Source organism: Phyllostomus discolor, chromosome 14 (genome assembly GCF_004126475.2).
Source record: "Phyllostomus discolor isolate MPI-MPIP mPhyDis1 chromosome 14, mPhyDis1.pri.v3, whole genome shotgun sequence".
Lineage (NCBI taxonomy): Eukaryota > Metazoa > Chordata > Mammalia > Chiroptera > Phyllostomidae > Phyllostomus > Phyllostomus discolor.
The window spans coordinates 4,817,516-4,840,567 of NC_040916.2; the positions used below are offsets into that span (position 1 = coordinate 4,817,516).

Below are 23,052 nucleotides of genomic sequence, written 5' to 3' on the forward strand. Positions count from 1 at the left end.
AAGATAGGAATATAGATTTTAATTCTTGTGCTGCTGCTGTTAACCAGAGTGCAATTAATCCATCCTTTGTGGATTTTGGTGCCACAGTGTAAATGAGCGTTCACACAGAAACGCTCGGGGGCTAGTGGGACAAGGGGGGCCGGAGGGGAAACAGTGAGCAGAGAGTGGGCTGCAAGGCTGTTCCTGCCCCGGCATCACAGGCCCACGGAGGGCCTGGAGAGGCGTGCGTCCTTCCCGGCACAGCCTCCTTTCTGGTTCAGCTGCCTCTAGCTCTGAGACCCATTCTCGCTGAGTAGATGGGGTCCAGGGCAGAACTGGCCACCACATGGGGAAGGGTGTAGACCAAGGGAGCGCAGGGACATTTGGGAAGCTGCAGCCCTTCTCCACTTTCCTCCTGAGAGACCCTCAAAGTAGCTGAGCCCTGGGGGAAGGACAGCAGCAGTAGCAGCTCGCCCTCGGGGTCAGAACTATGCTGGAGACGAGAGATGGGTCTCACCGAGGGGCAAGCAGCAGATGGTTGTGCATTGCTCTGCTTGAGCAGTAAGTGAGACTCTCCCCAGAGGTCCGCTGAGCTCCAACCCAGGGCTGGCAGTCATCGGGACTTCTTACAGTTTCCCATTACTGGTAGGGTGAGGAGCTGGAGGGAGGCCACTTAAGCCCCAGAGCCTGGCTACACTGGCTGCTGACAGGAGCTGGCATCTGGAAGCAGCCCAGACCGTCTGGACAACACCATTCCTCTCTTCAGGAGTCGGGTGATTGGGTCCAGGGCAAAGGCCCTGGGCCCGGTACACCTAGGAGTCCGAGACACACAGGGCTTCCACCGCGTCGCTTAGACCCTGATTGACACCCCCCACAGCCAGGAGGCAGTTCTTGACCACGATGCTGGAGCAGGCGCAGCGGGGCGTGGGCATGGCAGGGAGCACCTCCCACTTGTTCTTCCCTGGGTGGAACGCCTCAGCAGTCTCCAGGACAGTGGGTTGGTTCCCTGAAAGGGAACCGGAACTTACGAAGGAGTCCAGCCACCATTCCATGCCCTGCACTCACCCCACCTCCCTCACGCCACCTGCAGAAGCCAAGCAACCTCAACCTCTGCCCGGCTCCTCCCTACCCGGGGCCAGCAGCTTTGATCCAACAGCCACATTGCCCCTCCTACCTTCCGTCTTCTCGCCCCTTCACCAGGAAGCTTTCTTTCCCCAACCCCTGCTCTTACCAGAAGTTTCTGGACACTATTGCCTCCCTCCTGCCCTGTGTGAAAAAGTGGCCCACGCAGTCTAGCTCACACCATGCCCCTTTCACGGGCTGGTGGAGTGGAGTCTGTCTGCACAAGCGTCTGGAGGCCCGCTGCCCGCATCTCTTTCCCCGTTGACATCGGGGTTCTGCTCTCAAACTACCACTAACCGCTGGAAGGGTGACTCAGTGAGGCCTGGATTCATCACACTAACATTTGATTGAACTGCTTTCCTATTCCATGACAGGGCTGGGTATCCTAGGGGAAGAGATGGTCAGAGAAAGGACCAAGGCCAGTCCCCGCCACAGGTCTGTCTCTGTCATTCCTGGCTGGGGCCCCCAGGGGTCTGTGCTGAGCACCCCTGCATAACATGGTTATCAGTATGTCGCTTATGCTCTCTGGGCCTCAGTGTCCCCGTGTGAGAGGGCGGGAAGACTATATCTGGGGCCCATGTGTGGACACGTGACATCCAGGCTAGGAGAAGGGGATGTTTTGAATTCTCTGGGATGAAGGGTTAGGCAGGCGGTGTGCAAGGAGCCAGCGCATGCTCCTTCTCGAGCAGAGTGCCCACGATCCACCAAGCACCAGGACCACGGTACCAGCCTGGAAGCCCCATCCTTACCAAGGCCGCCGGCCACTATGACCCGTCCACTCAGAGAGCCCGCCACAAAGTCTGCGCGCCGCTTCTTGAGGAAGAAGGAGCGTTCCATCTTCAACCACCCCCCTACAGGCATGGATGACAGCAAGATATAGAGAGAATCAGATGCTACCCCTGGACCCCCAGTACACGCTGAGTCCCAGCCAGCTGTCCCCGTGGGTACAGTCCCCATTCCATCTGCCCCTCATACTCAGAACCTACACGAGGTCCTGCTGTCACCCTCTGTGGCTTCTATCCTCTCCCACGTTTGCAGCAGTCTTGGAACGACAGTCCCCACAACAAGTGATCCCTTTCTGTCCTCGCAGACTCGAAGCTGGAGAAAATCTAACTAGAGGCCGTGAGCACAGGGGCAGGATCCTGCTGTTCCCCCATGAGTGAAAGCAGAGGGCCCTTCTCCCTCGCCTGGCCTGCCTGGATGGTGTAGGAAGAGACAATGGGTGGAAAAGGCTTTGACAAAAACTACCAACCCCCAAGGGGAGCCCTGTCCAGATGAAAGGATTTGGTCCAAGAGCATCCCTGAATGGAGAGGGGTGTTTAGACTTCTGAAAGGCTCACCCAGCTGGGTAAGTGGCCCTGGGGGGCTGGGCAGATGTGCAGTGGGGGGAGGCTGCCAGAGGCAAGCAGCACCCGGCTCACCCTGTTCCATGTCGAACACGTCCATGGTCCGGAGGAACTTGGGCTGCCGGTACAGCCGGCCCTGCCGCAGGCCTCCCAGGCTGTACAGGCGATCGTCCAGGGTCACAAAGCTGGAGAAGGCCCGCTTACAGGGCATGCTGGGGAACTTGGTCCAGGAGCGAGTCTCAGTGTCAAAGACCTCAAAGGCGTTGACTGAATACTTGGATTGTCGTCCTCCTGGAGAGCAGAGCAGGGTGGGGCTTGGGCAGAAGAGTAAGCCCCTGAGGGCAGGGACTGGGCTTCCCTTCTGACTGTTACTGATCCCACAGAAGCCCCCTGAGGAATGGGGCCGCATGCTCACCCTCCAGTGCCCAGGTGTCACACACAGGCATCGCTTCCCATGGGAAACGGTCCAGGGGAGGGAAGGAGGGACCGGTGTGAGACAGACAACCCGTCCTTACCCAGCACATAGATCTTGGAACCTCGAAGGAAAGAGGTGGCAGCATATCTGGGGGTGGGCATGGGTGCTAGCGACACCCACATGTCCTTGAGCATGTCATAGTGCTGAAGGTGGTTGTGCGGACGGAGGTCCAGGCCCATCCCACCTGCTGCGTACACTCGGTAATCTAAGGAGAAAGGTCACACGCAACCCCTGGCTCAGCTCACAGCCACCACGAGACAGGCCCATCAGTATGCGCCACCTACCACCTACCACCTGGCACTGCAGCCAGGGCGGGGTCCCCACTGTCGCACTGCCAGAGTGAGCCATATATACGCCAGTGGGGTTGAGGCAACAGTTCGAGCCCCTGCTGTAGCTGAGCCTGGGACTTCCTGAAGCCATGACAGGCCTGCACGCCTCAGCCCTCCTGGGTGCCCAGCCCTTGGCTGAGCCCGAAACACTCAGCCTCGAGCAGGAGCGAACTGCAGTGGAATCTAGACCTGGACAATCCTTTGCAGGCCTTGCTCCCTCCATTTCCCTCCCTCCCAGGCAGCCAGAGGGGATGTGAACGAGGAGAGGCACTGCTCTTTATATCCCCCTCGGAAGTGGCATGGCCCAGGCACTCCGAGACTGGACCTTTGTAGATCCAGTAAGAGTCTGTGGAAAAGAGGTCGACCCTGCTGTCATTGGCCTTGTGGGACACTGGACTGGCGCTGCTTCCTTTGCTTTCTGCCCTCTCCATGGGGGAATGCCACCCTCCTCCACCTACTGGGAAGCCTGTGGGCTCCAGGAGGCACCTACACTAAATGGGGAAGGGGAAGGGGGACCGAGGGTGAGGCTTGGAAGAGAGAAAACTGGCCTCTTCAAGAAATCCTGCCCAGGCAGCGAGCCAAGCACTCTGGGAAGACCAGCGGTCCCTCATGCTCTACTGTTGTCGGCTGCAGGTGGCTTTCCAAGGACAGGCAAGGCATCGAGGTGTCCCTGGGCCTCACCCCAGTCCCTCCCACAGTCTGTCTGGGACATGGCCCCCACAGGGCTCTCTCTGTCCCAGGGAACCACTCCCACCTCCCAGCTCCCAACCTCCCAGTGACCAGCCCTCACCACTCTGACTCCGAGGGGACTTTGTTCTTTAAGACTAGTTAGGAATGAATACGGTTTCCTTCTACTTTCCAATCTCACTGAAAAAAAGGAAAGAAAGAAAAAATCCCACCCCTTACCTGAGGCTGTGAGATGGGACCTGCTAATAAACTTACCTTATATAGGACTTCTGGACAAGACATAGGCATAGGTAGACACACCCTGCCTCCTCGCACAACCAAAAGAAGGACAACAACAATTTAGAAACAAAAAACAACCAGTACTGACAGAAAATTGAACTGTATGGAAGTCCAACAACCACAGAGTTAAAGTAGACACATTCATCCAGACCGATAGGAGGGGCGGACTTGGGCAGCCAGGTGGAGAGGGGTTGTGGCAAAGTGGTGCCTGGCAGGCCCCCAGTGCTCAAGGCAGCAGTGGGAGGACTCAGCGAGGGGGCGGATTGTGCAGGGGCACCGGTGCACAAGGCGGCTGGCAGACCAGATGGTTCCACATTCACACACAGATAAACCAGGAGAAACTGGGGAGCGAGACAGACCATGCAACCCAGGGTCCCAGAGCCGGGAAATAAAAGCCTCAAAACACTGATTGAAAACACCTGCAGGGGTTGAGGTGCTGGGAGAAACTCCCAGCCTCACAGGAGAGTTTGTTGGAGAGACCCACAGGGCCCTAGAACATACATAAACCCACCCACCTGGGAATCAGCACCAGAAGGGCCCAGTTTGCTTGGGGGAAATGGCAGAAGGGACTGAAATCTGGCAGAGAGCGGAACAAGTGCCACTGTTCCCTCTTGGACCCTTCCCCCACAAACAGTGTCACAACCCAGCGATGTAGGTTGCCCCGCCCTGGTGAACACCTAAAGCTCCGCCCCTCACTACATAACCAGTGTGCTGAGATGAAAAAAAAAAATGGCCCAAATGAAAGAACAGATCAAAGCTCCAGAAAAAATACAACTAAGTGACGAAGAGATAGCCAACCTATCAGATGCACAGTTCAAAACACTGGTAATCAGGATACTCACAGATTTGGTTGAATTAGATCACAAATCAGATGAAAAAAATAAGGATATGCTAAGTGAAATAAAGGAAAATGTACAGAGAACCAATAGTGATGGGAATGAAAGTGGGACTCAAATCAATGGAGTGGGCCAGAAGGAAAAAAGAAACATCCAATCAGAAAAGAATGAAAAAATGAGAATTCAAAAAAATGAGGAGAGGGTTAGGAACCTCCAGGACATCTTTAAATGTTCCAACATCCAAATTATAGGGGTGCCAGAAGGAGAAGAGGAAGAGCAACAAGTGGAAAACTTATTTGAACAAATAGTAAAGGAGAACTTCCCCAATCTGGCAAAGGAAATAAGATTTCCAGGAAGTCCAGGAAGCTCAGAGTCCCAAAGAAGTTGGACCCAAGGAGGAACACGTCAAGGCACATCATAATTACATTACCCAAGATTAAAATGGAGGAGGGAATCCTAGAAGCAGCAAGAGATAAGGAGACAGTTACCTACAAAGGAGTTCCCATCAGACTGTCAGCTGATTTCTCAAAAGAGACCTTGCAGGCAAGAAGGGTCTGGAAAGAAGTACCCCAAGTCAGGAAAGGCAAGGACCTACATCCAAGATTGCTCTATCCAGCAAAGCTTTCATTTAGAATGGAAGGGCAGATAAAGTGCTTCCCAGATAAGGTCAAGTTAAAGGAGTTCATCATCACCAAGCCCTCGTTATATGAAACGTTAAAGGGACTTATCTAAGAAAAAGAACATCAAAAACATGTACAGTAAAATGACAGCAAACTCACAATTACTACCAACCACACCTAAAACAAAAACAAAAGCAAACAACTAGAACAGGAACAGAACCACAGAAATGGAGATCACATGGAGGGTTAGCAACAGGGGGGTGGGAGGAGGAGAGAGGGGGAAAAGGTACAGAGAATAAGTAGCATAGATGGTAGGTAGAAAATAGATAGGGGGAGGGTAAGAATAGTATAGGAAATGTAGAAGCTAAAGAACTTATGACACATGGACATGAACTAAAGGGGGCGAATGTGGGTGGGAGGGGGTACAGGGTGGAGGGGAGTGAAGGGGGAAATGGGATAATAGCATAATCAATAAAATATATTTTTAAAAAATTTACCTTATATAATCTCCACCCCTCCCAGCCTGTGCCACTGAAACACCCTTGCAGCAGGGAATCCTCCAGGCCCCTCCATCCTTTCATATGCACCTGGTGTCCCTGAATGTCAAGGCTGGATGAGGTCACCAGCACAGTGCTGGCCATGACACCTGCCTTACTCTAGTCACCACATGTTACTGAAATAACCTGTCTGTTTTTTCCAATAGACTGTAGGTCGTTGAGCATTTGTTATGACCTGGCATCTGGTACAATGCCTGCCGTGCAGGCATATACATGCTTATTAAAGCCATTGATGGACCCCTTCAATGCCATAGTTAAGGGCACAGACTCAGCCATCACTTACTGTGCAACCGCGGGCCAGCTTTCTAACTTCTCTGGGCCTCCCATTGCCTCTCTCTAAATTAGGATCATAATCTCACCTCATCAGACAGGTTGTGGGGATCAGAAAGGTTAAGACATATAAAACACGTATGGTAAGGACTCAATAAATGTTAGCTCTCACTCCTTCAGCACCATTCACTGAGACCTGAGGATAGAGGAGTACTCTCCCCCCGTTTCCCCATGGGCCTTCGCACCTTCCATCCTTCTTACTGGGAGTTTGTGGAGGCTCTACTGACCATTCTGCCCTGGAGGATTCTGGGCTAGAGCTGCTCTCTGGTCCCGTTCCTTGGTTAGACCTGGGCTCGTGAAGGCAGAGTCTAGACCTTCTGCCTCTTTTGCTCCTCCCTGGAACCTGGACCTGTGCCAGGGCCAGAGCAGGCGCTATACTGGCTCCTGCTCTATGGCAGACCCCAGCAGGCAGCTGGATGACTTCGCAAGATGACTTCACAAGGTTCCATCCCATTAAGCGTGCCTGGATTTGGGGGTCTCCTAATTCCTACTGAACCACTTCCCATAAAACCCTTTGTGTTTTAGCAAAAGAACTTTTGGAGCCCTGACTGCTCTGGGCTGTTCCAGGCCCAAGGAGAAGGAAAGTAGGGGCTTGGAGAAAGCACAATGAGCATCATAAAACCACACAGTCAGCACACGCCGGCCCTGAGAACTCAAGGTGGGCAGGATGCCTTATCAGGATCTCAGATTAGGAGACAGAGGGAGAGCTTGAGGGAGAGGGCCTGGAATCAGGTCCCAAAGCATCCTCAGTGGGGCCTGGTGATGAGGCAACATGGTAGGAACATCCCCAGGACCCCAAATATGTGCCTGGAGAGGTGGCAGGTGCAAGGCAGTTTCAGGGGATGGGGTGTTGTGGGTGGTAGGCTCCATCATTCCGCTGAGTGAGAGGGTCTGCAGAGCCATTGCACGGACCTCCAGCTCTCCCCTCTGGCCCAGGCTGCCCAGTTTGTCAGGGGGAGCCTGGTGGAGCAGAGATCTGGCATCATATGGAATTACTAGACATTTTGCTTGATGAGACTCAGTTTTCCCATCTGTAAAATAAGGCCACTGGGTCTGTACTTTCAGTGTCTATTTTAAAGATCAAATGTGATAGTGGGTCCAGACTCAGCGATGGCTCCTATCCCTTTCCCCATAGTCTCCCCAATTCCTTCTCTCCACCCACCCTCAGCCCTTGCCCCACTTGCCTTTGGCCGTGACAGAAATGCCCATGGCGGCCTCGCGCAGCACGCTCCTCTTCTTCCACTTGCCCTCATCGATGTTGTACATCTCCACAACCTTCACGGGCAGCTGATTAATGCCCACACCCCCAATCACCATGATCCTCTTCCCCAGAGCTGTGATGGCCACCCCAGCCCGGGCTGTGGGCAGCGGGGGCAGGGCGGTCCACTGGTCGGCCTCGGGGGAGTAGACCTCAAAGCAGTCCCTAGGGACACCATTGTCATCACATCCCCCGATGGCATAGACCTGCCCTCCAGTCTCCAGCAGGGCGCAGTAGACCCGGCGGCTGGGCAGTGGCGCCAGGCGCTTCCACTGGAAGTCCTTGACGTCGGGCACCTCCATGGCAGCCCCAGAGGCCCCTCCCCCCGCGCCCCCGCGCTGCGGAGTGCCAGGGCCGTGGCAGAGGTGTGAGCCACCGGTAGTGGGCAGATGAAGGCGCCGGCTACTCCGCGTCCCCTCTCGCCGCCTCCATCCCACTCCCGTGGTCCAGCAAGGGCCCCGACGCCGGCCAGCGCTTCACGGTCTGTCAAGACTCAGCAGTCCCGTGGCGTCCACGCTGGGCCCTGAGGGAGAAACGCTGCGAGTCAAGGGCGGTCATGCCACGCGCCCTCGCCTCCTAGCACCCGCGGCAGGGCGGCAGGCGAGCTCCCAGCCCCCGGCCAACTTTAAAGGGAGGACTCCGCGGCCAAGGGCGCCACCCCGCGGCGGCATCACGCCCTGTAACGCTTTGTCCTCCATCCCTACCAGACTGCTTATTGGAAACCTACCGGGGCGCGTGGAGCGCGGGGTACGTGGGGCTTGCTGGGTGGGGCAGGGGCTTTCTCAGTTCCGAGTGCTTGGCTTCGACCAGCTAAGCAAGGAGTTAACACCTTTGGGCGTCCACACCTCCCACCTCTACCTGTCTCCCTCTCCCAGCAGCCTCCCGTCCCCGCCCCCACGTCACTTACCCAGCCTGGCGGAGCAGCTTGGCGAGGCGCAGACAGCGCATCACCGGAGAGCCGGGAGCCCCAGCCCAACCGCGCAGGGAACAAGGCACAGGCGCTCTATCCTCCCCCAGTCCGCACCCCGCTGTCAGATATGCAGAGGAAAAGCATAAATGAGCAGCAGGAAGGAGAAGAGGGGCTGCCGCGGGGGAGGAGGCCGGCCAGTCAGCCTGGTCCACGGATTCCCCACCCGCAGCCGCTGCCACACCTGTGCAGGAGTCCGCGTGCGCCCCGCGGCGGAACAGCTGTGACCTCTTTACATAAGCCCTGGCGGCTCTAGGCCTGCGGGGGAGGGCAAGGGCCTGGAGCAGCTCACCTTGTCTACAGGGTCAGGGTTATCAGGGCATTAAGTACCCAGATGCCAGGGCCAGACTCCCTCCAGTGTGGGGGTGGGAGATTTGTGAATGTTTGTTTTGGATGGAGAGGCGGAGAGAGTCCAATTACCCAGATTATCTACAGTACACAGACTCAGCTCCTGGCAGGCTGGCTCCATAGTCAGCTTTGCTTAGGGGGAGCTATTATCAAATGGTTTAACCTAACAGAATCAAGTGATGTGGGTGTCATCTACGCAGACCTGACCCAGGTGCATCCAAACAACGTAAGCACCAACCAGCATACATATGTGTACTTAACACATCACCTTCTCCCACCCCCACAAATAGACATGGCCCCGGAGGAATTGACAAATGCACTGATATGTGGACACACAGCCAGAGACACCAACACAGACACACTCATGGACTGTCCCTCTCCCACCCCCTTCTTCACACACTTTGGGGAGGGGAAACATGGGTATCCAATCGTGGCCCTCAGCACCGGCCCACAGGGCTTGCCAAATAACTCTTTGAAGCCCCTCCCTAGTAGCCTTTTCAGGACAGCAGTCGGCAGTGACAAAGCTGCCTGTGACTCCAGCAGCCATCTGGTCAGATGGACTGCAAGGCCCGTGGGGTCCTTGTCCTACCTGACTATAGCCAGGTCTTGAGATGCTCAGGGTTGGGAATCTGAGACACCTAGGTTTGAATTCTGGCTCTGAAATTAATTAATGACTCTGAGCCCCAGTTTTCTTCTATTATTTTAATTAACCTTTTTATTTTGAGATGAATTGTAGATTCACATGCAGTTGTAAGAAATAACACCATTTACTCAGTTTCCTTGATGGTAATATTTTGCAAAATTTAAAGTGCAGTATCACAGCCAGGGTGTGGAAATTGACCCGTGAAGATACAGGGCATTCCCATCACCATGAGGATTCTGCATGTTGCCCTTCTACAGCCACACCTCCTTCTCTTCCTCTGCTTTCCCCCAGCCCCTGGCAAACACTCATCTGTTCTCCATTTCCACAGTTTTGTCATTTCAAAAACGTTATATAAGTGGAATCATACAGTATGCATAACCTTTTGGGATTGGCTTCTCCTCCAGCAGAATTCTGTGGAGATTCATTCGAGTTGTGGCCTGTACCAATAGTTCATTCTGTTTTATTTCTGAGTAACTTTCCATGTGTAGATATATCCCTGTAGACTTTTGTGAAGATTAAATGAGATATTATTTGCAAAGTGTTCAGTCTCACTGCTGAGGCACAGCAAGGGCCTGGTACACGGCTTTAACTGAGAACAAATGCACACACATCTGCCCCTCACTTAGAAATGACTTCCCGTGAGAGGCAGAAGTCACCGCTCACCACAGGCCCACTTCCATGTCTGGAGCCCTTAGCTTAGAAAGTCCGTTGTTTTCAGTTTGAATTCTCTGTACTGACATAGTGAGCGGCTCTAGGACCTTTGCAGAGGAATGCTGTGTTCTGTTTTCTCTATTCATTAAGAACTCATAAATTCCAAAAGAATGTGTTCTGAATTAATGAAGTTTCACAGGAAACATTTCTCTTTTTCCTGGGGATCACAATCTGCTCAGAGGAATAGAGAACAAACCCTCGGCTTGAACTGTGTTCACAAAATCAGGAAGATTTAAAGCCATAGGCTGTCCTCAAAGAAGCGAGTTTCGGTCCTTCTTCAGCCCCTCTTGCCCCACTGAGCCTCCTACCAGAGCAGTGAGCCGAGGCTTCTTGTGCCCCGCCCCCTGCCCGCTGGGGGAGCTTTAGAAGCAGCTACACAGGGTTCCATACTACTTTACGTTTGCACAGCTCATTGAGTTAAACTAAGCCCTTGCACATCCTATTCTTGCCATCTTTTTTTTTCAAGCCTCACCCGAAGGTATATCCATTGATTTGGGATGTACAAGCCCTGACTAGGAATTGAATCCATGACCTTTTGGTTTATGGGGTGACACTCTAACCAACTGAGCCACACCAGCCAGAGCCATTTTGTCATAATCTTAAAGCAATTAAAGCAACCTGGGAAAGGTCGCAAGGGCAGGTGTCTATTTGCTTTTTAACAGACAGGGAGCTGAGACTTAGTGAAATGAAATAGCTGACTTCTGGCTTCCGCTCAGGGTGGGTCTGGTGTGTGACTTCCACACCCTGTGCTCTTCGACTTGATCACAATGAAATCCCAAATGAAAGAATTATACATTATTAAGGACACCAAGCTTATTGGCTCTCACCTGGCTTTTTGTCCAGTTACAGTGAAGGAAGGAGCCCAGACCCCAAAGTGTCCCCCCATCCTGTTTGTGCTGGGTAGCACAGCTGGAAAAGGACTGGATTCCTGCCCCAGAATAGGCGCATTTCCAACCTAATGCTCATGTCTCACAGGCACCGTCCTCCATGAGGACCATGGGACACAGGGACTCAGACCTGTGGGAAATGCGGAGAACAGGATGCCTTCCAGGCCTTGGCCTAATTGCTTGTTCTGGAAGTCCTGGCTTCTCTTCATCTTCCCCACTCCTTCCCCCAAGGCACTTCCTCCCTCCAGGTGACATCCTTTAGTCTTTGCTGTGAGTGCACTTTGAGGAAGCTTGTAACCTAGCAACCACCACTTAAGATTCCCTGCATCACCTGCAGTTTCCATGCCTGGGCTGCGTGCAACTAGCTGGGGCTTCAAGGAGTGCCAAGCAGAGGCGGGGGCCAGGGACCTGCCACGCCATTCTGGTGTGCAACCGCCGTGCCACCGCCGTGCCTGTGAGGAATTTCTTGTCAGCCCACACCCTTCCTGCTCTAAGACCTTGCATTGCATCAGGCCTGGGCTTCTCTTCTCTCTCAAAAAAGTGTTTGACTTTTCGCCTGGGTTACAAGGTGGTATTAGGAGGGTAGGGAAGTGAGGAAGGAAAGAAAGTTTGTGAGTCTAAAGATAAAGCCTCTGGTACCTTGGAGTCTTTATTATTATGATGCTGATACATCAGTTAAACTCAGTGAGGGGTGCTCAGCCCTAGAAAAAGTCACAGCTAGGGTTTAGTCAGGTCTACCTTACACGCAAGAAAATGCACAAATCGACTCTTTGGGCTTATTAGGCATTCAGCAAGGGCCTGACCTCACCGAACAGGTAGGTTTTGGGGAAGCTGAGGCTGGTGGTAGGAAGGCAGTCTCTTCCCTGTAAACCAGGTAGATTCCCGATGTTGTGAACCATGGACTTGAAGGGACCGGTGAAATCCTGAGTGCGGGGCACATCGGGGGATGGGGAAGGAGGAGTTGTTAGCTCCCACGCAGCTCCTTCTCCCTCCGCAGTAATACCAGACTGCCGTCCTGGCAGCGGGCGCAGCCAGAACACCCTGGGTGGGGCCCTGTGCTGGCTGGCGGACCCACCTGGAGTTCCCAAAGCTGAGATCCCCTCCTCTCCTTAGGTCTCTTTCTGCAGTGCCCCACAGATCACAGGTAGCAGGGAAGTGTGTGCACTCCGGAGTCAGAGAGACCGGGCCTGACCCCTGGTGTGGCCACCCCCTGGCTGTGTGACTGTGACTAAGTGACTGAGCCCCGGAATCTGAGCTCCTCCTCTGTGAAGAGGAAAGAAGGAAACCTGCTTCCTGGAGTTGAGGGGGAACTAGATGCCAGGTGTAATCCTTGGGCAGGTACTGAGTACTCTGTCAAGATCTCTCCTCCGTGTCATGACAAGTGTCTGTACCTCTGACCATCTGTGACTTCAGGCCAGTATGCCCCAACAGCAGGTGCCGATTTCACAAGACAGGCACCTTACTGGGCCTCACAGCCTCCCCGGCTGCAGTCATTTCTGGGCCTCCGTGTTGGATGGAATATCTTTTGTCCTGGAGAGAAAAAATCTTTTCGTCTGCAGCCTAACACCACTCCGGTCTGGAGAGCAGCCAATGCCCTTCCATCAGGGAATCACCTCCTTACCCCTCACCAGGAGCTCGGGGCTGTATTCTGGGCGGGCAGTGAGAAGACTCACCCAGTGGGACGCAGGCTGCCTGCAGATCAGTGGAAGGGGAAAGGCCCCCAACACAGGGGAGGGTCTCATCCTGGCCTCCTCCTGCCACCCTGCCTGTCCTAACCTCAGGCCAGAGGAAGGATTTAGGGCTGAAAGAGACTTGGTCGGAAAGGGTGGGACACAGGTGCCAACAGTCGGGACCATCACCTGCACCTGCTCACAGGGCACCGGGGTGAGATGCTCACACGGGGTCCTGCAAACTGGCCTCAGACCTGCGGTTTCCTGTGCTGACCTCACAGCCTGGATGAAAGTTCAGTCGCCATGTTTTTTCAACTACCCGCCCTGCTCTCTGGTCCTCCAGAGCCTAGCTTTGTGCCTGCAGCCCAGAGGGACTCAAGGGGTATCAGAGAGCAAAGCATCTGTCCACTTGTGAGCGACCTCCTGCCTGTTTAGGTAAAATTGGGACACTGGAAAGTGGGTCTCGGTGGTGGGATTGCAGGGTGGGGAGAGAGGTCGTCTTGGTTTTCAGATCCAGGGGGTGCATAGTTTAGGGAGAAAAGAGTTCAGAGGTTTAGTTCAGTATTTCCGAGGCGGAGAGAGGAGCTGCCTCAGGATCTAACCACCTGCTGCTGCTGAGTGTGTGAGCCGGCCTTGCAGGCAGGAAGCCAACCGCTCTCTAGCTCTCTAAGTGCCCTTGGCCGCTGCCCTGCGTTTACTGAGGAAGTTGTAAAAGAAAATGGGGCTTAGAATAAAGCCCAAGGATCTGGGTTATACACAAGGAAGAACTTCCTGCCCCGCAGCACCAGAAAACTCACACGCCAGCATGAGGGAGGTGAGAGGCCATGGTGTCAGCTCCGCCCCCCGGGAGGCACTCGCAACAGGACAGGAGTGGGACTGAGAGTCAGGAGACCTCCGTCCCCGCCCACGTGGAGCCCTCCCTGGGGCTCCACTGGGGCAAGTCAGAGCCAGGCTCGTGCCTGTGAAGCCAGAAGGGAAGAGGAAGACAGCTGCCTGAGGTCTCTCCCAGCTGGAGAATCCTCACTCCTGGGGCATCCAGGGCAGGACACGCTAAAGAAAGAATCGTTTCGCCATAGTGACAAAGCAGCACATTCCAGAAAGGACAGCCTCACATTCCCGGGTGGCACAAACGCACAGAGGTCTGGCCCCACCTGCTCTCAGAGGCACTGCCCGCTGCCCAAGGTCCAGTGGCCAGAAGGGTTTCACTGGAGGTCTTCCCCTCCCTGTGTTGCTGCCGCCACCTTCGTGTCACACCAGGACCAGGGCCTTGTGACAGCTGTAGGTGTTGCTGTGGGGCTGGCACCTTGTAGACCATGAGCACCCACCTGGAAACCTAATCACACTTCCTGTTAGGTCTGACATTTCTGGGGTGCCTGTTGCCTTCCCACCGGCTGCCAGGACAGGAGGCAGAGGATTCCAGGGCTCAGGTCATCCTGATTCCGGCCCTTCCTCTACAAGCAAAAACATGTCCATTTGTCCCGGGTCACCAGGCTGGGGCAGTCCTCCGCCTCTTCTAATGGAGAGGATAGCAGAGCCTCTGTGGGGGCCTGGGCAGCCCTGCAGAGGAGCAGAGGGCACAGGCTGGGGAAGGCAGCCACTGACCACTCACACATGGCTTTTTAAATGCTCATTAGTAAGTTAATGTCGCCATTTCCAGAGTCAGCAGCACCTCCATTCTTCTTAATTAAAGGAGCTCCGTGTCCTGGCAGAGCGGAGAGAGGGCTCTGAGTGATTGACACACTAGCCTGCTGCTCCAGCGGGGAAATCGGCGCTGAAGGTTGATTGGCAGATGGTCAGCCTGCCTGTCGTGGATGGTGTGTGCCTGCACTGGGGGGCGAGGTAAAGGGGGGCTGGCTCTCCAGCCAGTAGGCTCTGAAGGAGGGGGCCACAGCTGGTCCCACCGAGCTCTGCAGGCCCAGTGGTAAGGCCTTCCTGGAACAAAAGGCTGAACAAAGGCTCCCCTGTGTACTTCCTACCAGAGGCGCTCATCCCAGCAAAGCTATCTGATCTGGAGGACAAAAGCTCAGGCTGTGAGGCTATTGTCTCGTCTCAGCCCTGGAGAGAAAGGGGCCACTCCCCCTAGATTCCCCTCATCTCCAGGTGAGTATCGCTCACCTGAGAAAAGACATTTATTGGGCTTCTACTGGACCCCTGCAGCTCACTCCAGGGGAGGGTTTCTTGTGGCCTGACTTCCCCTCCTTTGTGCCTCCCCGCCAGCTCCAGCACCAGCGCTCAGTCTTGTCTGAACCTGACGTGGGCGGCATCCGAGGCTCTGGGCCCTTTGTGGGGTGTGGAGGGCTCCTGAGTTTGACTGGTGTGAGATGACCCTCGGTGCAGGTCCTCTAGGGAACCAGGAAGTGAGAGCCATCACCCTCAGAGGGCAGAGGTCCCAGCCTGCTTCTGCCTCTCTTCTCACCAGGCCTTGGGGCAGCTGCTAAGGGGAAGCAGCCTTGTTCTCCGCCCTGGGCCTCTGCTCCCCTCCAGAACCCGCCACCCTGCATGCAGGGGAGAAGCAGGTCCAGCTCATCCTCCAGCTTGAAAGAGGTGCCTGTCCACCCTGGGCAGGACGTCCACAGAGCTATGGAGTGGCTCCCATCTGGCAGTGTCTCCCTTCCCTCTTCCCCTCGTCCTCTCCTCTGGTCCTTCACACACACGTACACACATACACACACTCACACACACGATTCACGCTTGAGCGCTCACAGACACACACACATACACATGCACGCACGCATGCGCGCCTCTCCAGAGATCTGGGGAAGGGGCCGGCAGAGGCGTATTCAAGAGGAGGGCATGGGCACTGCAGAGCAGGCCTCCTCGTCCAGGGCCCCGCTTTAGCCCTCTCCTCCCGCGGGAGTCCCAGCAACCTGGCTCAGCGGCAAGGCTGCCATCTGCTGTGGCGACCTGTGTCCTCTCTGTGCTAGAGACAGAGAGGCGGGAGGTGAAATGGCTGCAAGTGGGCTGTGTGTGTGTGTGTGTGTTGGAATAAAGGCAAGAGAGCCCAGGAAAAGGGAGAAACAGACCAAGCCTTGGGTGAACTGGGGGGCCTGCCGTGGACAACCGCAGGCCCTCACTCCCCGGGGCGGGCAGGTGTGCCGCAGGAGGGAGCCACCCTCTTTCCCAGCTGAGGAGGGAGCAGCAGGGCGCCCTCCCCTTGAGTGCTGTCCCCCAGCTGGACGCCAGAGGAATGTGGCTGCCTGCTTACTGCCCAGGAGCCACCATCCTTCCCTGCACATCACCAGGCAGGAAGTGGAGTGACACCTCTGCTCTGGCCCCGACCTAACGGCTGGCCCCCGGGCAGGGACCGCCACCGGGGATCCTGTGTGTCCTTCTGCCCCGGCAGGCCTGGCCCAAGGAGTGCTGTTCGTTTCCTTGAATGACACCCCTCCCCTGGGTCCCAGCCCCAGGAATTATGTTCCGAGAAGTTCCTCGGTACAGACACCCCCAAATCACAGGCAAAGGCCTCACTAAAAGCCTAGGTCAGGGGTTGCCAAGGGTGACTGGGGCCCATGCCAGCCTGTTGTTCCCTGTGTTTGTATGGCCTGTGATCTCAGAACCGTTTTTACATTTTTAAATGATTGTAGAAAAAACCCAAAGAAAAATATTTCATGATGTGTGAAAATGATATGAATTTTACATTTCAGTGTCTATGAATAGTTATACTGAAACGCAGCCCCGCTCATCCATTTACATGCGGCTGCTTTCCGGGGACGACGGTGGAGCAGTGTGGTGGCAACAGACAGTGTATGGCCCTCGAAGTGTGAAATATTTACTATGTGGCCCTTTGCAGAAAGTGTCTGCCTCCACCCCCATCTTAGGCTTTTTTAAGGGACAGACAGACGGATACCACCTTTTTCTACATGTTTACTTGGCACAGCGATAGCTTGCAACAGTGGAAGGAGAGTAATGTTTGTTGGGCACCTACTGTATACCAGGCACAGTTTCTCTGTTTATCACATAATCTTTACAGCAATCTGAGAGGAGCCAGCACTAGCAGCTGCTTGCACTATGAAGGCACGGAGCCTCAGAGAGGTTAGGAAACTCACCCAGATTCTTACAGCTCATCCAAGAGGAGCCTGAATTCAAACCTGGGTCTGTCTGATGCCAAAGCTCATAACCTGTCCAGGCCACCATGCTTCCAAGATGACCTCCAGCAGCCTAGGAGGGACTGGGCCCAAAGGCCACAGGTTTGAGCATTCCCATCAGTAGGGGGGGAACCGAGACTCAGGCTTCAGGGACCCAGCCCCCGCCGCCTCGGCTCCCTCAGCCTCAGAGCCCAGTCTTCGGGTGAGGGGAGTGTGGGCCACAGGCAGCAAGTCACTGACATGGCAACAGCGACAACTCAGTGACGACTTCACATCAGCACTACCTCCCTCCTCCTGCCTGCTTCTTTATCTCTTGCTATCTATTTTCATCACTTGTTAGCTTTCCTTTGGGAAGATTCAATTTGCATTTAAATAGGATACCTCTGGAGTGGCTCTGATATAACGTTAAGGCACTAATTACAAATTCATTTCTCTTTAAATATTAAGGCACTTCAGTTCATCTCAGGGGTGATGGAAAGCAGCAGGAATGCTTGGTACTTATGAGTAATGAATACTGATCTGTTTACTGCACAGCTTTTATAGCTCCCCACCAGCAGAGGGCAGAGAGGAGGTGTTCATCAGGCCCGTGGAAGGGGGCAGTGGTCTTGGGAGCCTTAAATCAACTAAAAATAAACGTGCAGCAACGATAATGCTTGAAAAAAGCCGGAGACAGCCAGAGGGATAGAAGCTGCTGGCTTGGGGCACAGGGATGTCCTCAGGCTGCCAGTTACCCAAGTTGCTTGTAAGTGTCTCAGGGCAGGGTCCCTGTCCCTCTTACTCATCACTCTTCCCATCACCAGGCCTAATGCCTGGCAGGCCGTGAGGGCTCCAGACATATTTGTTGAATGAATGAGTCAACCAATCAATCAATTACGGGAGAGCTCATTCATTCAACTATACTATGAGTCAGGTGTTGTACTAGATGATTTTCTTGTTTCCTTGTTAAATAATTTATTCCTCTGCTTTTCCCTCAGAGCCGTGTAGATGATACACTAATTCTCCTTTATCTCGAAGAACAGCACTTTGCATTCTACATGCTGATCTATAATTTCAGCTTCATATGCCATGGTTAATAATTATATTAAATTGTGAGATAAGTCCAGTTTTATTACTCCCATTTCACAGGTGAGAGAACAGACCAAAGCAGGTGAAGAGATTAGCCTCCGAGCACCTCGTTCAATTGGAGGCTATGAACCTGAACCCTGAACCCTGATCTCGGTGCTCCCGGCCTGGGTCTCTTTCAGGTGTCACCCCTCCGCCACCCCAGTGCTGGTCCCTCTGCTATTCAACAGTGTCACACCCCAAATTTGTCCTCAGGATGCTGGGAACCAGGAAGTGCAGAAGACCGAAGTCCAGCCCAGCCTCCGGGCAGGCGCCCCACAGGCCTCTCCTGTCCTGCCGCCACCTTGGCGTGGCGCTCTCCGCAGCACGCACTCCCCCCTCCCTCCCGGCTGGAGTCCCGTGTGTTCGTCAGCGTCCAGCCTCAGTGTCCTCCGGGAGCCGCGCACTATCCCTGCTGATAGGGCAGTCTTTCTCATGTTTCCGAAAAGCTTTATCTGTACCTGTGTTAGCACATAGGCCGGCCTTGCATGATAACCAGCACCAATACTTATAGCACTATGCCAAATTCTTTATGTATTTTATATAACTTGGGCTTCATATGAACTTAACAATAACAATAGTGATATAATAGGTAGTAAGTATATGAGGATTACTGAACTGGTCTAAGTTTATGTGTATATAATGTCACCTATAATGTAGGCACTATTTTTATCCCCATTTTGCAGATAAAGAAACTGAGACTTAGAGAGGTTGGGTGATCTTCCCAAGGTCACATAGCCAGAAGCTGCGGTGAAATCCAGCTTGCCTGACCCCATGCCCATCTGTGTAGACAGATGTTCTTTCCTGCTCAGCATTCTGAAGGCAGGACCTATGCTGCATGTCGTTCCTGCAGCCCCCTTGGGGCCAAGCACAGCAGCTTGTACATAGCTGATATCCAGCCAGTTGAGCTGAATTCAGACCAGAAGCTAAAAGTTCCGGATGTTGGCTGCCCGTTGGTCAGCCTGGGCCTCAGAGAGTCATCTTTGAAGTTAAGGATCTAGGTTAAAACCATCTGGGAAGGAACCTTGCCTGCAAAGCCAGAGAGGCCCAGCTGGGGAAATAAGGCACTTAGAGACCCTTGTGCCCCTGAATCCCAGGCCAGCCTGTGTGGGCTAAGTAGTCCTCCCCTCCTGTCACCACTGTGGTCTCCCCAGCAGCAGGCACTAGGAATGCCAAGATGACACTGTGCATAGATAATTTGAAAAACCTTACCTGACCAGGGAAAAAGGGCGTCAGGTGATCTTCCGCCAAAAACAAAGAAGGGGAGGGGGCTGAAGAGGGTCTGGCGGGGTTGGCTGGAGGCTCCTCCCAGGAGCAGGCTGAGGGCAGGGTTGGCAGGCTCCCCAGGGACCCCCGGGCTTCCTCCGCAGCTGACCGGTCCACTGCTGCTGTCTCTGACAGACGAGCTGGGAGAGAGCCAGGCCCTGGGCAGAAGGCCCCACCCAGAACGCCTGGAAGCAGCAGCTCCCCCGAGCTCCAGGAGGCGTGCCCCCCACCAGGAGGACCTCAGCCAGCTCGCCAGAGCCCCGGCATCTTTGCCGCTTCAGCTGCGAGGCTGCCTGCTCGGTGAGGAGAGAGGGTGAGGAGGCGGCATGCTCACACACACAGACAATAACTGCCATGGAAACTAACCAACAAAAAGAAGATTTAGGGAGCAGACTTCTCTGCCAGATGGGAGGGAATGAAGGGAGAGAGAAAGGGTTGTCCTTTGAGAGGTTGTCCGGGCATTCATGCAAAGGGCAAATGTCCAATCAGCCCTAATCCAATAATTGCAGGTTTCCCCCTTGGGGAGGGTGGGTGGGGCTGTAAGCAAAAGGCAGGGGGTGGGTTGACCTTTTTGTATTAAAGTCCCAAATAGCCACCCCATGTGTTTGTCTTGGTGTGCACAGCTAGGGCATCAGTTCAGAGAGGGTGAGCAGCTCCCTCAAGGATGCGCAGCACTGCTGGCAAAGCCAGACATGCTCCCCAGCCAAGCCGACTTTGCAGAGTGATCTGGTTCACTCTGCTTGAGGAGATGGCTTGCAGAAGTTTCTTAGATCAAAAGCCCAGTGTTTCAAGGGGCCACAGAACAAGGCTGCTTTTTAACCCCAACCTCTCCTGTCCACGAGGAAGAGCAGCCTGTGCAGAGCTTGAAGAAAGCAGGTAGGGGCTCACAGAGATGAGGTACATGTGGCTCCTTCTTCCTATGGCTCTGAGTTTTTCTTCTGGGGGTGGATGTTGTTTCTCTAAAGTAAAAGAAAAGCTAACTAGGGGGAACTTTTTAATTCTCTGAGAAGGGACTGCTGTGGTGAAAATAAACTGAGTACCAGAAATCCCATCTAACTATGCAGCTATGAGACCCACGGCAAGTTTTGTCATCTGTAAAATGGGACTTGATGGGGTTACGGGAAGGATTAAATGAGATAATATGTATAAAGTACTTAGAACAGTCTCCAGCCCATAGTGTTTGCCATTATTATTGCTATTATTATTCATCTTTCTGGTCCTTCTTTTCCTCAGCTACAAAATTGAGTCAATAACACCAACTTATCTCACGAAGACTCAGTGTGGGGATGAATTAGGAGATCGCATTCGATGGGTGGTGGTCATAGGGGGTGTACATTTGTCAGAACCCTCCCATCAAACTGCGGGTTTTATTGTATGTAAATTATACCCTGATTTAAAAAAAAAATCCTCACCTGAGGACATGTTTATTGATTTTTTAGAGAGAGAGGAAGCAGGGAGAGAGAGAGAAACATTGATGTGAGACAGAAACATCAATCGGCCACCTCCCGTATGCACCCCAGCCTGGGATCAAACCTGGAACCTAGGTACGTGCCCTGACCAGGAATCGAACCCACAACCTTTTGGTGCACAGGATGATGCTCCAGACAACTGAGCCACCCAGCTCAGGCTTACCCCGATTTTCAGATAAGTTTATATAACCAGGCACTTCACTCATGGGTGTCTAGGACATAGAAAATATTCCTTTCCTTCTTATCCCCTGGCCCTCTCTCCAGGAAGACAGGAAAGAGAGAGTGAATGCTAGGGTAAAAGAGTAGGATTTCATAGAGAAGAGGTGTTTGTAGCCAGGCCATATTGATTTTGTAGGTAATGGGCCACAGATGGAAACTCAGATTCTGGATGTCTCCCAAGGCTTGAACATCAGTCTCTCAGCTGCAGAGGCAACACCTGGGTAACCGAGCGGCCTTTATTGACTCAGCTCCTAATGCTATAACCTGGTGTAAGAAGGTGAACTGCACTCAGGTTGGCTTCGGACATTTGTTCCAGGAGCCATTTCATTAATACTGCCACTCTGCCATAGTCGTCCCTTTGTCTCCCAGACACCCCCTCTGCAGCCCCGAGCTGCACTTTGGCCCCTGAACAGGGTAGCGTGGTAACTATTGGCTACAGGACGTCACAGCCAATGGAGTGGCCTGGGGAGACAGCTGTCCATCAGAACAGACAGAGAATGAACTGTGTGCGCATTAGAAACGCCTGAGAGAGATTGCTGCAGCCCAATTAAAGAGGAATTGTGTGTGTGTGCGTGTGTGTAAAGGGACTGGAGGGGTGGAAAGTAGAATGTAATTAAGAATCAAGTAAAACCGATCCCTGGAGACAGATCAGAGACCACAAGCAAACAGCCTGCCTAAATGATAGCTGCTTGGGTGATGCTGGAGATTGGCGCCTTGCTGTCAAATGGCCCCAAACTGAAGGGAGGCTCACTTGTCCCTGTTTGTCCTATGGGGCGATAACTATAAATAAATGAATTCTCTAATCCATAATCTGAGAATAATTTTGAATTCAGCCTGTGACTGTCCATTCTAAATGCATGTTTGGGGATGCTGGCTCTTCTTTCTTTTTTGTTTTGTTTGGGTTACAAGGCTAAGAGACCAATGCAGACATGGCGGTAAGGTGAAGATGCTTCAAGTGCAACATTTTCCAGGGTTACTTCCCTCATCTCTTTAAAGACGTTTGCATTCAGGAACATGGCAGGAAAGGGGATGAGCTGAGATTGTAACCACTGAAATAGCCAGTGAGGTGATGGTGGCCCTGCAGTGCAGCTCGGAATGTGAAATCCTGGTGATGAGAAGGTCTAATTTCAGCTCAGAACTTCCCCAACGAGGAGAATGAGCACCAGCTCATTTGGCAATGGTCTGACATTAGGCAAAAATAAAGCAAGTGTGTTCCAGTTGAAATTAGAAGGCTGGGGTCCAGGTTAAAAAGCAAACAAAAGAAGGCAGCCCAGAGTCAGCTGGGGTTTGGGATATAGATGAGTCACAAAGCTGGGTTTATCTGCAGTTATCAGGATTGGTCAGCCCAGGGCTTATTTCTGGGGCTCTTCTCCACTCAGCGATGCACCCCCCTCCCCATAAAGAGCCCAAGCAGAAATATAAAAAGGTGCTGGATCTGAAATCCTGCCTAATTTAAGCTCTGCTCACAAAGGAGGCCAGAGAGCACAGGGAGGGGTAGAAATCAAGTAAGTAAATGTCAGCCCTGCAGTTGGGTAGAAGCCATTAGCCAGGCAGAGCATCCAATTAGAAGCCATTGAATTAGAGCAGTAAAAGAGGGGGCCTGACATCGGAGGGCACTGCGGGGAGGGACAGCCTAAGTGGGCAGGACGGAGCTCCAGGCTGCTGTAGATGGAGGATTACTCTAAGATGTGCAAATGGCAGGAGCAGATGCCTTCCAAATGACAGGCCCCCACCCAGACATCCTGATGAAATGCCCACATGATTTCTTTGTCCTCCTCTGAATCCTGTCTCAGAGAACCCAGCCATCTCATGGGCAATTTTGGAAAAGATTTCCCCCTACTGTTTGAACCCAGACACAAAATGGGCAG

The 23,052-nt window shown here is 53.4% G+C and overlaps 1 protein-coding gene across 5 annotated transcripts; it reads right to left on the reverse strand.

Moving 5' to 3' along the window:
- Positions 1-19,888, reverse strand: KLHDC8A (kelch domain containing 8A). 5 transcript variants are annotated; one of them, XM_028530786.2, is made up of 7 exons: positions 19,443-19,888; positions 8,726-8,846; positions 7,745-8,341; positions 2,963-3,127; positions 2,523-2,738; positions 1,851-1,952; positions 1-985 (listed from the first exon to the last, which is right to left on the reverse strand). In XM_028530786.2, exons 3-7 carry the CDS (start codon positions 8,118-8,120, stop codon positions 792-794), a joined length of 1,053 nt encoding a protein of 350 aa, XP_028386587.1. In that variant the 5' UTR covers positions 8,121-8,341; positions 8,726-8,846; positions 19,443-19,888; the 3' UTR covers positions 1-791. The 5 variants fall into 5 exon arrangements, with proteins under 5 accessions (XP_028386587.1, XP_035871000.1, XP_035870999.1 ...); XM_036015107.1 differs by lacking the exon at positions 19,443-19,888 and adding an exon at positions 10,156-10,254; XM_036015106.1 differs by lacking the exon at positions 19,443-19,888 and adding an exon at positions 9,078-9,192.
- Positions 19,889-23,052: the final 3,164 nt, after the last annotated feature.